General features: G+C 39.6%; 2 protein-coding genes across 2 annotated transcripts; both read left to right on the top strand.

Annotated features, from left to right (window-relative positions):
• The first annotated feature begins 1174 nt into the window (after positions 1 to 1174).
• npm3 (nucleophosmin/nucleoplasmin, 3) lies at positions 1175 to 4744 on the top strand. Its single transcript, XM_030772665.1, has 5 exons — positions 1175 to 1296; positions 1570 to 1655; positions 2533 to 2652; positions 3419 to 3512; positions 4429 to 4744. The coding sequence occupies exons 1-5, from the start codon at positions 1224 to 1226 to the stop codon at positions 4533 to 4535; spliced, it is 480 nt and encodes a 159-aa protein (XP_030628525.1). The 5' UTR covers positions 1175 to 1223; the 3' UTR covers positions 4536 to 4744.
• A 108-nt stretch (positions 4745 to 4852) lies between these two features.
• On the top strand, positions 4853 to 8897 carry arl3a (ADP ribosylation factor like GTPase 3a). Its single transcript, XM_030772281.1, has 6 exons — positions 4853 to 4954; positions 7272 to 7415; positions 7623 to 7739; positions 7905 to 7955; positions 8269 to 8454; positions 8807 to 8897. Exons 1-6 carry the CDS (start codon positions 4853 to 4855, stop codon positions 8852 to 8854), a joined length of 648 nt encoding a protein of 215 aa, XP_030628141.1. The 3' UTR covers positions 8855 to 8897.
• Positions 8898 to 16141: the final 7244 nt, after the last annotated feature.

Here is a 16141-nt window from a genome sequence, read left to right as displayed (position 1 = left end):
CTCCAAAACACATATACATAGCTGTCATCTGCACAGTTTTTGACCTGTCAGAGACAGTCCTTGCTGTCAGGAAACTCTTGAGGCGCAAAAGATGTAATATACTTTGCCTGTCTGTGACCTGAACATCCTTACCCCTTTCCAGATATTTTTCCCCCTTGTATATGAGCACAATGTTTTTATGCTTTCTAATGATAACCCTTACACAGTGAGAAATTGAAGTTCTACTCAAAATTACTTGAATTTAGGTTAAATAGTGTTTCTGACCAAACCCTGAGGATGCTTCTTCCCTGTTTCAGTTGTGGCTGTTGTCCCCGAACGCTTTTGGCTAGCTTTACTCATTTCATCAAGGCTTTTCAGATCACATCCAAATCAAAAGGGCTTCATTCTGACAGTACAAATATGTTAGGACATTTCAGTACTTAGGGTTGTAATGATGAATATGTATGTTATCATTTATGTAAGATTTGTATATAATTTAAGAAACTTAATAAAGTCTGTTGTGTAAATTTGTGGGAGTTTTTGATCATGCTCTCCTGATTTGTGAACATTGAGTGCTCTGTGTTAAATTCTTTACCCAGTCATTCTTACAAAAAAAGTCACAAATCAGTCATCACTGTTAGTCTTCACTCTTGCGGACACAACATTGCCAGACAACCCCATGGACAGACACCTTTGCTATTCCCTTCTAAAAAAAAAAACAAAACAAATCAAATCAAAATGACATAAACTCACACTCACTGATGCAGTAAGGTGACTGACACTTGACACATTTTATCCCAGCACACTGAAAATATACAGGGACAGATTTTTAATAGCTACGGGTTGAATTTTGAACTGAATTTTTACAGGAAAATCCAAACACTCCATGGGTTAAAAAGCCTCCTGTGCACGTAATTTAAATCAATGTAAGTACTTAGAGAGCTCTCAAATTTACATGTGCATCTCTTAATGTGTTCGGAGATCTGTCATATACTACTTTATGGCAGTATTGCACACGTGTTACAGAGCTTTGGGCATCTTTCTTCCTTCTCTACCTGTGGTTATATCTGTGTGATGCTTGCACTGACGTTTTTAACTCTATATTCCGCCGTTCGCGATTTTGATGACATCATTACTTCTGCGACGCGATCGAAATAGGCGTCATCTGTGTTTTCAAAACGCGACCAGTCAGTCACTTAATTTCCAAAATTTTTTATTTAAGTCATTCTTTTCAGTACAGAATAATGTCTTTCGTAGATGAAGAGACATCAGATGGCGGTGGTGGTGTACGGTCGAGGCTGGAGAGCTATGTTTTCAGTAAGATGCCCTTTTACTAACAATAAGCAGAAACACGTGGGTTACTGTAGCGCCTGCAGTCCAGCACACTGCTTAACTTATGTAAAAGTCGAAGTGGTGAGTTGATGCATAGCTATCTAAATATTCCGAAAACAGAACGTGTGCCTTACAAATACGTGGCTAGTTAGACGTTCTTCAGTTGCACCCGTAGAGGTATTTTTCATTCTTCAAGAGAAAAATGAAGTCAGAGATTTTTGTCCCTTTGTCTTAGTCGTTTATTAAATTTCTTAACAGGTTGTGAGCTGTCTTCTGAAGTGCCATTTTACACCTTTCAAGGAGATGAAGAGGAGGATTTGGAGCACTTCCTCGAGCTTCGGACGGTAAGTCCGTCACTTTCTGTGACACGGTGACATTTTTCGTTGTTATAATAAGTTTTTATTTTTCGTTGTTGTGTTCAGTTATTATTTCTCAAGATACTTCAAAATGCTTGTTTATACTAAATAACTGACAAACTAGACAAATCGCAGAATGGTGCGTCAAAAAATAGCCAGTTAAAGACAAAAATACAGGTAGGTGGCGAGGGCGAGGGACGGAAGGTACAGTATGTTCCCAGGGTCTGGTGCGCGTGAGCAGTCGTACAGTAGAGTCTTTAACATGTTGAAGTATACTGAATGTTTTAGCAGTTAGCCGCTTACAGATGAAAATTGCAGTTCTCCAAGCGTGAGCTTAAAAAAAGGGCATGGATTAGGGTTTTTAGGCACCTGGGCCGATGAAGGAGAAACAGATGAAAAATGTGTTCTTGAGATAAAGGTCTCTGCAGCTGGAGAAATGGCACAGTTGTCCATGCGTAGGTGAAGGTCTTGTACTGGGGGATTCTGTCACTGAAAACTCATATACAGGAATACACTGACATTATGGTATTGTTAATGAGCATAGCTATCTCCAACTGAGACACTTAGTGTAGATGTTACCAACTCAGTAGTTCTACCTTGAGCTATATGCTTAACTGAAGTTTAATTAAGTTATTGTCTGCAAAAATGTGCCATTAGGTCAACAAATGGTATTGAGTGATTGTTCCTTTTGCGCTTTTGCACACGGAGGGGCTGACCACAAATGTTAAATAGATATCTGTGCTCTGCATTAAATATTATACGCCAATATAAACACTTTTAGGAATTAAAAATAATGAATACTTATTTTGGGTTGTGAATTTAATACACATCCTGAACATCTGTCTGTTTTGTCTATCAATTTTAGATTTGTCTTGGTGAAGGTGCCAAAGAGGAGAATAATGTGGTGGAAGTCACTGCCATGAATCATCAAGGGAAGAAAATATCCGTACCTGTGGCCAATCTTCACGTCTCCTGTCTGCCTATGGTAATAATTATTAGATTATGTAGACACTACAGAACAGTATTAGTCTTGGTTCATAGTGCACCCAAGTCCAGTCTTGAAAGGCTAAGGTCCTGATGCTCTTTTATCTCACTCATTAATTTGGCTGAATTTGACTTAGCAACTGTCAGCCAGTTGCTAAGTATTGTTATTACAGAATAACACACACCTTCAGCCATCCAGGCCAGTATCTGTTCTCAACTATATGTGTTGTGTATAGACAGATACACAGGCCCTGTTTACACCTTGCATTAAGATCCGATTTGGGTGATCCGATCACAAGTGGACAGCTCAAAGGTACAGGTGTAAACGCATCCAGATCCGATCACTCAGACTACATTCAGAGGTGGACCACATATGACCACATTCTTATAGATTCTTGTAAACGCAAACCACATTGAACGACCGCCTACTCAACGTCTCCTACGACCGCCTACTCAACTGACGTCCTCTGCTTACACAGAAGTACGAACTCATGTCTACAGCGTGTAAACAGGGCCACACAGTCCCGCACTGGGTTCGAACTCGCAACCTTGGGTATGTGAGTCGGGTGCGCTAGCAAGGAGGCTAAAACCCATGGGTGCTAGCACGCCTCTGAAGGTATCAAAGAGTGAGATTTACTTACTGCGCAGCACTGTACTTGCTGGCTACTGTTACATATGGAAGAGAAATACTTCACACTAAAAGGTAGACATGGCTAATTATTAGTGGTTATACTTTTGAAAATCTTAATATGGCTTTTCTTCTTCAGGTAAGCCTTGGAGAGTTTGAGCTAATGGCACCCGTCACACTGCGTCTGAAAGCTGGCTCTGGCCCAGTGACTGTCAGCGGGTTACACCTTGTTGGTAAGGAGACTATTGTCCAGGCTTAGTTTCATGCATTTACACCTGTTTATTTAGCTGTGTGACTTAAAATAAGGGCCTACAACTGATCAATGTACAGTGTAAGTGCAGGCTCCTGTTAACACACATTTCCAAGATGTATGACAAAATAATTTTTAAGCTTTTGCTAATGCAAAGCTAAGTTGGAATCACTAATAAAAAATACCATTAGAGGAAAATATATCAAGCGCCAGTCAAAATTAGAACCATGTAATTGCAGACTAAATATAGCAAGTGCTAAGTCAGATTCTTGACTATGTACACTGCCCTATCTTAAGCTGGAGAAACAGAGATGAGGAAAGTTAATTTCATTAACTGAAATATATGGCATTACTTTTTTGATACTGATACAAAAACACCCATTATCTTAGTGTGATGATATCTGTGGCACTGAGGTTTGAGTCATTAGCAGTACAAAAAGTAGTCTATCCATTGTCTGCTAGTTCTAACACAGAGACCATTCTTATTAGGTTTTATGAGAACCAATGGTCTGATAGTGCTCTCAATGTGCCATTTTTCATGCTCTTCTCATGTCTCTATTTAAACTACATGTCTGTACTTTAACGTTAAGCTATTATATGCTTAACACCAAGAAACTCCATGAACTAGGCACGGTTCTTAGATACTTGTATTGCAGTGATGTGGCTTAAGTCAGATCCCTGCTCTTTTAAGGGTATGCATGCATGCAGTTAAATCAGAAAGATGCCTCTTCTCCCCTCCAGCACAGAGTCTACTCCAATCCCTACTGAAAATATTACACCAATAAATCTTTACTGACTGCAATTTGATTAATAAAAAAGATTTTGCGGTGTTTTGTTAGTGCACGTCATTTGAATATGTAAGTGTATGAGTTTTTAACACTATTTGTCCCGTTTTGCAGCATCTGAGCAGGATGATGACATTGAAGAATCTGATCTATCTGATGAAGATGAGGACATAGAGGAAATGCCAGCTTTCAAGCCAGCAAAGAAGAAACAAAAGCTGTGATCTCAATCTTCTGTTCATTTTGTGTAGTTTACACCAATTTACACCAATTTTACAGCAGGTTTTGTGTTACAGAGCATGTTGGTAAGGTTTTTAAACTGTTCTGCCTTTTTTTGACATTTTGGTGGAGTGACTGACTCATTGTGACATCAAAGCATTTCCATCTTAAATATTCCAAATCATGGGTATTGCAGAGTTTGTTCTTATTTTATTTTTAGTTTGTTTGTTTTTTGGGGGGTTTTTTTCATTTTTTTTTTTTTAAAGAGGGTATTACCTTTTACCTCTGTATACCTTTGGGAGGTTCTATGATATGATATGATATGATATGGGTTTATGGGATACAGCATTTTAAGAAACAGATCATTAAGCATCAGCCTTTTGGATACAACACCAGCAGAGCAGTATTCGTGTCATTTAACACGGTATGTCTTTTTCTAGTAATGACAGTGTTTTCATAATTCATTGAAGAAATCCTTCTGCTCCTTTTAAATGCATGATTTAGGTTCCACAGACCGTGTGCAATGTGGAGGTTTGAACCAGTTGTGAAACACTGCCATGGTTGATATTTTTGTACATTTACAAATTGTGTAAATAAAACACTTTTTGGTTTTCACTTCTGTAGAAAATCATACCTACTTGACATCCTTGGCACAATGTCCTCAAATGATTAAGGATTGTAATGAACAGTTGTATTTGTTTAAATAACTGAGTAACTTGGATGCATATTGTTCCCACAGGCACTGTAATGCCAACATTGAATAAAATGGAACTTTGTCAATTCGGATAGTTGATCTATAATAAAAACAGTGAATTATAAACAATCAGGCCAGATTTTTCCTTGATCTGGGGAGTATTCCAAGTACGCGGTTTAGTGACTAACCCGGTTGAGTTAACTTGAGTTAAGTCGTAAACCTCCTAATAGAAGAGCCTTATCGCTTCATTCTCCTGGCAAAACAAAACCATAGGGTTCTTCTATTAGGAGGCTTACTACTTACTCTGAATTAACTTGCCCGGGTTGGTTGCTAAACCACCTACTTGAAATACCCCCCTGGTTTGTAAGAGAATAGCTTGCTCCTGCTTTTTCAAAAACCACAAGAATTATGTTAACACAGGGAAATTTTGAAGATTACCCATTAAGATATTTTGATGGGTCATGGGAATTAGAAATTTAAAATGCAAAATATTGTTTTACAAAAAAAGTTTTGTTCCTGTTTTGGTGGAGTTGCTGTGTCTTTTTAAAGTATGCTTTTGGTATGACTGTTACAGGTCCATTACTAGATCTAATTACATAGTCACCACATCTTAGAAGAATGAGCACACTTACTGTTGCCTAGCGATAAAGTAGTTGAGAATGATTGTATATCTGAAAGTGTGCACAATCTTAAAGTGCAGGTAGTGTATGTGTCAGCAGAACAATTACAATTTATAACTTTTTACTTAGGTGGCACTCAAATAGTTCTATTAAAATAGTTGGACATCATACTGGAATATCAAAGAATTGTTATGCTATACATTGAAATAAATGTGTATGTCGACTTAAACTCTGAAAACTAAACCACAATTACAAACTCTACAAGGAGTATTATAAATATGAGGGCCTTAGAACTCCAGCAGATGGATAAAGGGGTCGAGGAGTAGAAGAATGGAGGGATATTGTTGGGGTTGGAAGGGTGGAGCATGAGCTACCATCTTCTGCGTAGTGATGAACATGTTTGAATTGCTGTGTCTAGATTATACTCTGCACACTGTCTTCTAGTTCAGGTCTTTGTAAACCATAACATTGCATTTACGTACATGCACAAACCAGTAAAAAGTCTCAAACAGTCTTGCTCTAAGCTCGACACTTGGAAACATCGCAGTACTGTGCAACTTTTTGAATTCTTAATAATGCCCACGGTCTGTGTGCCATGTGAATAGGCTTGTATGAAGAATAGACAGCGGTTACAAACTGAGTCGTTGAATAGTTTGAAGGGCGGGTTTGAGTTTGAGTTTGATTTTTAGGTAAATGTATTCACCTCCAGGAAAACGCCCCTCCCTCAACCCCCCAAGCCCCGACGTCACCTAACTCCCCTTAGCAACCCTTGACGTCACCTAACTCTCCTTAGTAACCCGCAGCGGCGTCTCGGAAGGTAGTCAAACAACATTATGGTGAGTTAACATACCGTTCTTTCAATTTTTGCATTTTTGCAGTGTTGCTAAAACGAATGTCAATAGAGGGCCACAAAGCGAGTTCATTCGTAAGGTGCAAAGATATTTTGTGTGTTTTGGTTCGATTGTCGGGACATATGCAGAGTGAAACCCTATTAGCGTTATAAACTAGTATTAGCTCGCTAGCGTCTTGAGCATCTAGGTTAACGGGTTTTCCTTTGAGTATAACGTGAATATGCGGTAGCGATCATACAGAGACAGTTCGCATTTCTGTTATTGCAAGGCTGATAGCTTTCCTTCGTCTGTTTAAGGTGTCCAGTTTCGAAGTATGTAAACATGGCAGTGGTTTCCAACTAAACTTCAAGCAATCCCCACTTGATCTTATATGTATATCGTCTTTTTGTGTATTTACCGGTAGTTTCCCACCTGACAAAACTGTTCAGACGTAGTTTGATGGCATATAATTGTTTAAAGTAAAACATGGGATGAACTTCGGGTAAAACAAAAACAAGGCCCTGTTTTTTAGTAATCTGATCAGTTATAGTATCTGGGAGAGCTTAAGTGGTATTTATTTTCATCTATTAATTCTAGGGGTTGCTATCAATCCTGAGAAAATTAAAGAGTGCTCCAGACCAGGAGGTTCGCATCTTATTGCTTGGTCTGGATAACGGAGGAAAGACTACACTGCTCAAACAGCTGGCTTCAGAAGATATAAGCCACATCACTCCAACACAGGTAACACTCATATGCAAACATACACACACACACACACACAGTCACACTCATGGGACAACACTCAACACAATCACAAACAGTTGCGTATCTTAATTTGTGACATCACCAGGTAGATCAAGATTCAGTGGTTAACAACAGTGTGTTTTGCTTCTTTAGAATGTTTTAGCATCCATATGCAATGTTTTATTTGTAATTTGTTTCTTTCAGGGTTTCAACATTAAGAGTGTCCAGTCTCAGGGCTTTAAACTGAATGTGTGGGACATTGGTGGCCAGAGGAAGATCAGGCCGTACTGGAGAAATTACTTTGAAAATACAGATGTACTTGTAAGTAAACTGAGCTACACAAGCACTGACAGACTGCCGCCTCTTTTTAATTATGTTGATTGTGTCCTCAGTTTAGCTTTATATATATTTAATATTGAAGTTAGCAGTTTTCTTCATTTTTGGTCATGTGAATATTTGTTATAATTCAAGATGTTTTTATTGTAGATTTATGTCATTGATAGTGCTGACCGCAAGAGGTTTGAAGAAACGGGACAGGTAAGTGTCACTGAATTTGTTTCATTTGTTTTGACTGCCACTAAACTGATTAGAGGCTTGTAATCTACCCTCCCTTTGCTGATATCAGAATTAATACTATGCAAAAAAGCAGGCTCATTTCTAATGGGTTGTCTGGTTCAGTGTATAGAAGTAAGCTGAGTACGGATCGATTGTGTGAGTTCAGATGTAAGAGGTGGTCGATTACTGAATGGTCATGTGGTTTGATATACAGGGAGTGTCTGACTGGTTGTGTGGCTTGACACACGTGAACTGGCCGGTGGATGATGATGTTGTGTGCTTCTTTACTATGCAGGAGTTGGCTGAGTTACTGGATGAGGAGAAGCTGAGTGGAGTACCTGTCCTCATCTTCGCCAATAAGCAGGACCTCCTCACAGCAGCCCCGGCCTCAGAGATAGCCGAGGGGTTAAACCTTCACACCATCCGGGACAGAGTATGGCAGATTCAGTCCTGCTCAGCTCTCACAGGGGAAGGTGTTCAGGTGAGACCAGCTGGTTTCCTCTCTCTCTGCTTTCCTTTCTGTTTCTGTATCTTAGAAATGCATTCAGGATGCACAACTTGGACTACTGTTTGATAACAGTTATGTGGCAATAATATTTAAAAATAAAGAAAAATATGATTTACACAATATTAATAAGCATAATAGCAGTTGGTGAAGTACAGAACTTATAGAGGGTGTTTAAGTCTGTAAATCAAAACACATCATGTCTTAGTTACACAAGAAAAATGTGTCATTTCAGGAAAGTGATCTGAGCTCTCTCTGTTCTTGCAGTTGATATTGTCCTCTTTAAGCAAGCAACTTTTCCCTAAGTACTTTCATCCTTCCCCTTTAGGACGGTATGAATTGGGTCTGCAAGAATGTCACAGCTAAGAAGAAGTAGCATGGACTGGCAGTGTGAGGAAAGTTGAGATGAAACAGTGAGGACTTTGTGACTCTGCGACAGACCACAGGAACATGAGCTCTGCTTTTATGGCAGCTGAAAGTCCATGAATGGAACTCTTTAGTTTCCTTGTTACCTTTAGCCCCACATCCCAATATTTCCCTACACCATCCTACTAAACCTAACTCCATCCAAACACACAGACACATACACATGCATGCGTGCATCTACACGCACACACACACATACACACACTAACCCTGAACCTCACCACAAACAGACACACATACCCGTAACCCTAAGCTTCATAACACCGTAAACGCATGCACACACACATTCTAACCCTAAATCTCATTACACCATAAAGATATATGTATAGATACACTCTGACCCTTGACCTCACTACATCATGTCCCTAAGTCTCACTACACTGTAAACACAGACACACACACACACACTAACCTAACCCTCCCTATACTAAAAAAACCCATATAGACACGCTCTGGTACTAAACCTCAGTACATTGTAAGCACAAACATGCACATATAGACACACTTTAACTGCAGATCTCACTGCGCACAGATACACACACACTTTCACCCTAAGCTAACCTAACACTAAACTCACTACACCATAAATACATGTACTCTAATACGCCAGCTGCCCAGACACTCCCAGCATTTGTTTGTCTTTCTCTCATTTTTTAATTTCTCTCTCTCTCTCTCTCTCTCTCTCTTTCTTGCTTAGTCCCCACTTCTTCTCTGTCTCTGTCTCTCTCCCTTTTTGTGCTTCCTGTGAATGTACAGCAGATTTCTGATGAAAACGACCATCCGGGGAGAGGAACGTGTTGTCTGAGAAACTGAAACTAGAGTTTTTATGTTGTGATTTAAGTGGACAGTAAAAAAAGAAAAGATCTTTGGTGGGTGTTCTGTTGCAGCCAAAGACACCCTGGAGAGCCTCTGGCATGCTTTTTCAATCTCTCTGAATTTTTTAATGCTCTTTCAAAATTTGCGTGTGTTTGTGTTTGTGTGTGTGTGTGTTTGTGTGAGAGAGAGAGAGTGTGGGTGTGTGTGTTCCTTGTTGACCCCTGTTTTCTGTGTTGGTTTGTCATGCGCAGACTTAGCTTCAGTGAGTTGTATGTGGCACTGGCGGTGAGATGCAGGTTTGAACTGTGTTCTCTCTGTATAATTGAACTGTGTATGGACCTCTAACACACACACACACACACACACACACACACACACACTGGAGCAGAGATGCGTGAAGGGGATTGCTGACAGGTGCCATGGTAACATGTTTAGCATGCTTCACCAGATGGTTTTGTCAGGAGAGATATGCGTGCGTGCGTGTATGTGTGTGTGTGTGTGTGTGTGTGTGTGTGTGCATGCACTTACGTGTGCATACATGTATGGCTGGAACAGACTAGCAAGGATTAGCATCTGGGCTTGTGTTTGATTTTCAGAAGTTAATGAATTCAAACAAATTCCACAGGATTTTGGAGCAGAATGGAACTCATGTCTGTATTTCCCTCCTGATCTCACACATCTTTACTGTTCATTTAATGGAGTGCGCTTGATCTTTTCATTTCCTGTTGTTTTGTTTATTTGGTATCATGTTGATCTGTGTTACACTGTAGGTCATTTTTTTGATGTGTGACTGTGTGCTGTAAAATAAGACTAAGAGGATCTCCAGTGTAATAATAATAATAATAAAAAAAACGATGAGAATGTATTAAATGGAAATTTCATGCACATTCTTTTAAATGATACTGTAGATTGTTACTGTAGAATTCAAAATGGACTAATGTTTACATATCCTAGAATTAATATCACCATTAAAACCCTTAAATGAGATATGTTGGCAGGCTGCATTGATACCCCTGTGTGAAATTTATTTACAAAGAGACAAGAGGGATTTATATCTTTCCCTGATCTTGGTGAGGTCTTTGTAAATAAATTTTACATGATGGCGTGAGTCACGGTTTTACCTTGTAAAACCTATGACGCTGAGTGTCTGACTAATGCTTGAGGCAGCTGTACACCCAAAATGTTACAACAAAATCAGTCTCCTCACAGACACAGAAACTTTAAAAAAAAAAGATGTATGTATTCACTTCAAGTGCTCGTTGGGCAATTTTCTACACATAAGAAATGTATCTGTTGATGTTAGGAGAAGCACAGTTTAACAGCTAGAGTCTCTTTATGAGGCTGTGAATCATTTTGTTTGGCCCCGTGGCTCCTTAGATGACTAAGAGGGTTATGTTTAGGGGTTATGTGTTAAGGGTTAACCCACAGCTTCATAAATTAAAAAAAAAACAAAAAAAAAACAGGGAGCCCATGTTACTATGGGAACCTTACCATATACTTTATAATAAGATCTTGAGGCTGCAGGATTTTGTTTGCAGGATTTCACTGTCGCTGTAGAAACTGAGGGATCATTCCAATCGATCACTGTTGAACTGTCTGCTATAAAATAGTGTCTTTACTTTTTGGTACTTTTTGGCACCTTTTATTTTTAAATCAGCATTTCTTTCTGGAATGTATATGATTGAATATTACGCAAGCTTGTCAAAGAGTGAATGATATGCCCAATGTAACCAAAATGTGTGCAGAGAAACAAAGGCAACTTTTGAGGGTGGAGTTGCAATCATGTCATCTTTTCCGCTGTTCGTTTTAAATGAGAAAAGTTCGTTAGCAAGGAACTGTCTTTTACGTGTGTTGTTCTTCCTTCTCTCTCCGGTTTCACTGCCAGAAATGCCACAATGATCATGTCATTGCAAAGACTCCTGTTTCAAAATGGTATTCCGAAGTTCAGTTATCAATAGCATATCATAGCACATAGCAGATTGCTTGACTCTTTCAGGTGCACAAAACCAATTAATATGCCTTTGGTTTATTTTTAATGACCGACACCCTCGTTAAAAAGAATAATTCAGGGTTCAGTAGTACGGGAAATGACCTGCTATCTGATGGGTTGTAGGTGTCTGTCATAAGTCTGATGACTCCCTGGTTATGTAACCTTGAACAAGGCCTTTACCCCCCAATATGTTGCCCCAGGTATGTGATCTCTTACACAGGGGCAAAAAAAAATGTAAGACACTCCCAATAAATGCTCTGGTCTGAACATTTTGTATGGATAAGGATAAGCTGTTAGTTTTTGTTGGTTTAGTGCTGCTAAATTAGCTGCAAGTGGCTTTGAGTTTAACAACACACGCTCAACACTCAGCACACAAACTACACAAACACACACACCACAACATTTCATTATGCATACAAACAGGACATAAAACACAAAGTCTCAGCATTTCTTCAGCTATGTGGAGTGCATGGGAACTGTCTCTGTACTGTGTTTGTGTTTGTGAAATGGGCTGCAGCGAAACGTATGAGTTCTTCATCTCATTGTTTTTCTGATCACGTGGCCTTTTGTGAGATGTATGTGTGTTTAAGTGAGTGGTCATCAGCATGTCATCATATTAGTTCACAGGGTGTGGTTTGACGCCATTGACAGCTGTGTTTCCATGGCAGCACTGTGTGTGTGTGTGTGTGTGTATGTGTGTGTGTAGGTGTATTTTTCTGCTGTTGTTCAGCTGTTCTGCAGCTGCTGTGTGCTTTAACTGCCTGAGGGCCTACGGATTTACTCCACTCCCTCTGTGACACATCTCTTACACACACACATGCACACACTCCCTGACACACACTGCTCTCATATTCCCGTAATGAGGAGCTGGAGACGGAAGCTGCAGCTCTGGCCCAGAATCATTAACATAGAGGCCTGGGAACTCTGGCTGGAATGCTCTGTGTGTGTGTGTGTGTACAGTTCAGTACAGACACACCATTTCCTGAACCCTCACTAGAGGGACAGATGCACAGAGCCAACTGTGCTGTCAGAGGGATAGAGTGAGAGAAACAAACAAAAAAAAAGATTACTGATGTTTTAGGCTAAATTCTAAAGGAAAAGAAAGAATGATACAAATATCACATTCCTTTTTTTTTGGAACTTTTCATGAACACTCCCTGCCACACAGACAGCAAACACATAGATCCTGCTTTAACAATGCACAGCAGTAAAACACAGCAGAAAAACAACCCACAGCCGCAGGGTGTTGATGTGAAAACAGGTTGATCTCATCTCAGAAGACAGTGCATTTCTATGACAAGCCTTGAACATATTTCAATAATACATGTTGAAGGAAGAGGAGCTGCTCATGGCTAATTCTGTTTAATCTGATCAGCGGCTACACGTGTGCGCGCGTGTGTGTGTGTGTGTATGACGTTTCAGCTTATACACGAGCAGACTCATCACACTACTGGTTACAACACACCATGATTTTCTAACACAACAGAGAATAGGAGAGGCCCTATGGCCAGCAATCTAACAATTCAATGCAAGCTCTCTCTTTTTCTCTCTATCTCATTCCATTTTGTTCTGTTTTTTCTCTCCCCATCTAGTCAGAGTCCTGGTAACTATACAAAGCTATCCCACAGAGGAGCTGTACTGTGTGCTACGTGTTAAACTGTAATCGATATTTCTCTGGCGATCCAAAATCCTCCCACCGCAGAGTGATGAATGTCATGGGACAGCAGCACAGCGAAAAACAAACTCCACTGTGGAACAAATCTGAGCATAAAGCATACCCACCCACAGCCACTGAAGAGAAAAAAAATGAAGGGGAAAAAAAAAAAAACAGAGGGGTGGATTCAATCTATTCAGATCTCTAATTGGACACAAAGTCTTGACTGTGCGTTTTGTGTAATAAGTGGAGCTGTGTGTGTGTGTGTGTGTGTGTGTGCATGTGAGGGGCATACGTTAGTCCATAAATAAAATAGTTTTGTCTGCTTCCTGATTGCTGCCCTGCAATGATGTAATGCTGGAACTTAGTTGAGACATTCAGGTTCTCAATCCTTTGTCACTTCCTGGTGTCCATCTAAATTGGACTTATTTATGACTAACGGTCAGCTAGTCCTACTGGGGTGAAGTTACTGCCTCTGGTTTGGGATCTGAGTGGGTGCTAATCGGAGCCTTGTGCTATTGCAGGTAGAGTGACTCAGGAAAGGGTGTGGTCCGGTCTCTTCACAGGAAGTCCCAGTGACTCAGGCATGCTTTGTCAAGCATCGGTACTTTGCATGGTGACCAAGCACTTCCAGATTTATAAGGAAATGACTAACCTGTTTCCAGAAATGATCTACATCCTAGACAACCCCTCTGAACAAGCATGGATTCACGAGACAGAGAATGGGATAAGCTGAGAAAGTGAGATTCATGTGCTGGTGACTGTCACATGCCCTCTCTAGCCTGTATCTTCTCTTAGCCCTTTTTTTAGCGTCTGTCCCCTGAAATAGACCACTTCTATCAACCCCTCGCCATTCAGAGAAAGATATGGTCCTCATGGTCCTCATGAGTCCCGGTGTCTCTCCTGGCTTCTTTTGGTTTTTTGTTTTATTCTCAGAAAGAGGAAATGCAGAGAGAGATGGTTACTACCTTCACTTAATCAATCTAGAGTGGAGCAAGGAGAAAGCTGCTTCTGCTACAAAAGTGTTAGATGGAGTACGAGATGTATATGATGTGAAGTGAAATTTTATTAGGTGACAGCTGGTTATTATTACTGTTTTACTGTAATAAAAAGGGCTGACCTGTACCATATTATATAGCTCCTTTCACTTGCCCTTTTTGTTTTTCATTTAACCAACTGAAAGAATAAGGCAAAAACACAAAGACACATAAGTACTTTGCATTGCCAATGTAATGGCCATGGTAACCTCCTCATTCCAACAAATCAGATTACGGGGCATGTCATGATGTCATCTGCGACCTTTTCAATTTCCTAAAACTACGAGAACAATCAAAATTGAGATCTACATGATCTGTTCTCTCAAAATTGTCTACTTGACAGAGATTTGAGTGCAGTTACCTGGAACTACTGTGATAGCTTAACTTAAGTTGTTAAATTCAGACCAAAACAGAATAGAAGACAGGCACTGGTTGACAAGAAAGAGTACATGATATAGGAATATTTGTTTTGCTCTGCTATTAATATATATTTACTGATATTTTTGTTTAATCTTCAATTAAAGAAGTATATCATGGGAGAGGGTGTAATACTAAGTCTAACCTGCTTGTTCCATTTAATTTTCACCTCATAAAATAGGCTAATGTGATCAAAGTGAAATCATTCCTAATGAACCCTGTATATCAACAGTACAGTTACAATTCAAAAGTCACTTCTACTAACTAAATAAATAAACAAATAAATTAACAGTGTGCACACATCTGAGTAACACTAGGAGTATTTTCAGTGATGGAGAGCGTAGACTGGACCCATGTACACCCCACAGCATCAGTGCTTATTCTTGCTATGTTTGCTCTTTATTTTGAAACCACATTAAAATTGTTTTTCTTTTTTTTTGTTGTTGCTGTTGTTTTTTTTTTTGCTTTTTTTTTTTTTTTTTTAGATCAGAGCCATAATTTGCACAAAATATTTACAAAAAAGATTGTATACAGGTTTTTTTGTTTGTTTCCAACCAGCATCAGTTTCTTTGTTGAAGCACAATGATTTTGATTTCAGTAGTCCATTCTGTTTTTGTTCTATAAAATACATGGGGGAAAAAAAAAAACTAGCAATCATTCTCTAGTCACTCTCTTTTTCTCGTAAGGCTTCCGTGCATGCTTATAGCCACAGACAGGTAGCCAAGAAGAGTTCCTGCATGTTCAGAGGAATCGGCTGTCTTCCGTAGATCTGTACGGCATCTGGACAGGATTACAACAGGAAGTGATGATTTAATGACCCAGTGTTGACCCTCCTGAACATGCAGTACGTGTGCTTGGACACAGGAAGTTAACGTCACCCTGTAAAGGAAGTGAAATTCCAGGAACTTTTCAGATGCAGCAATTGGAAATACATGTTCTCTACAGATTCTTGTTCTAGAAAAGTCTGTGTGGGAAGTTGAACACCTAGGCTGAAAATGTGTTTGCAGTCACTAAAAACACCCCTTAATGGAGTCTCAGTCAGTCTCCACTCATCCACTCCTTTAAGGTGAACTAAATTAAGACAGATTCCTTTCCACCTTCAGCCAAAGCAAAAATATTGATATGTAACAGTATACGTGACTGCTCCTAAAACCTTTCAGGCCACAGGAAGCAGTATAAAGCTGAAACTACTCCCAGGATGGATGGACCACTGAATTCACCTATGCTCAAAACAGTATTCCAGATGCTAACAAAAGAAACTGTTGCTTCGACACACACCAACATCAGTGAATCATGAAAACAACTGAGTTCTTTACCAAAGAA

Source organism: Chanos chanos, chromosome 4 (assembly GCF_902362185.1).
Source record: "Chanos chanos chromosome 4, fChaCha1.1, whole genome shotgun sequence".
Taxonomy (NCBI): Eukaryota; Metazoa; Chordata; class Actinopteri; order Gonorynchiformes; family Chanidae; genus Chanos; species Chanos chanos.
Note: the sequence above shows the minus strand (reverse complement) of the source record. Positions and strands in the feature narration are given on the sequence as shown.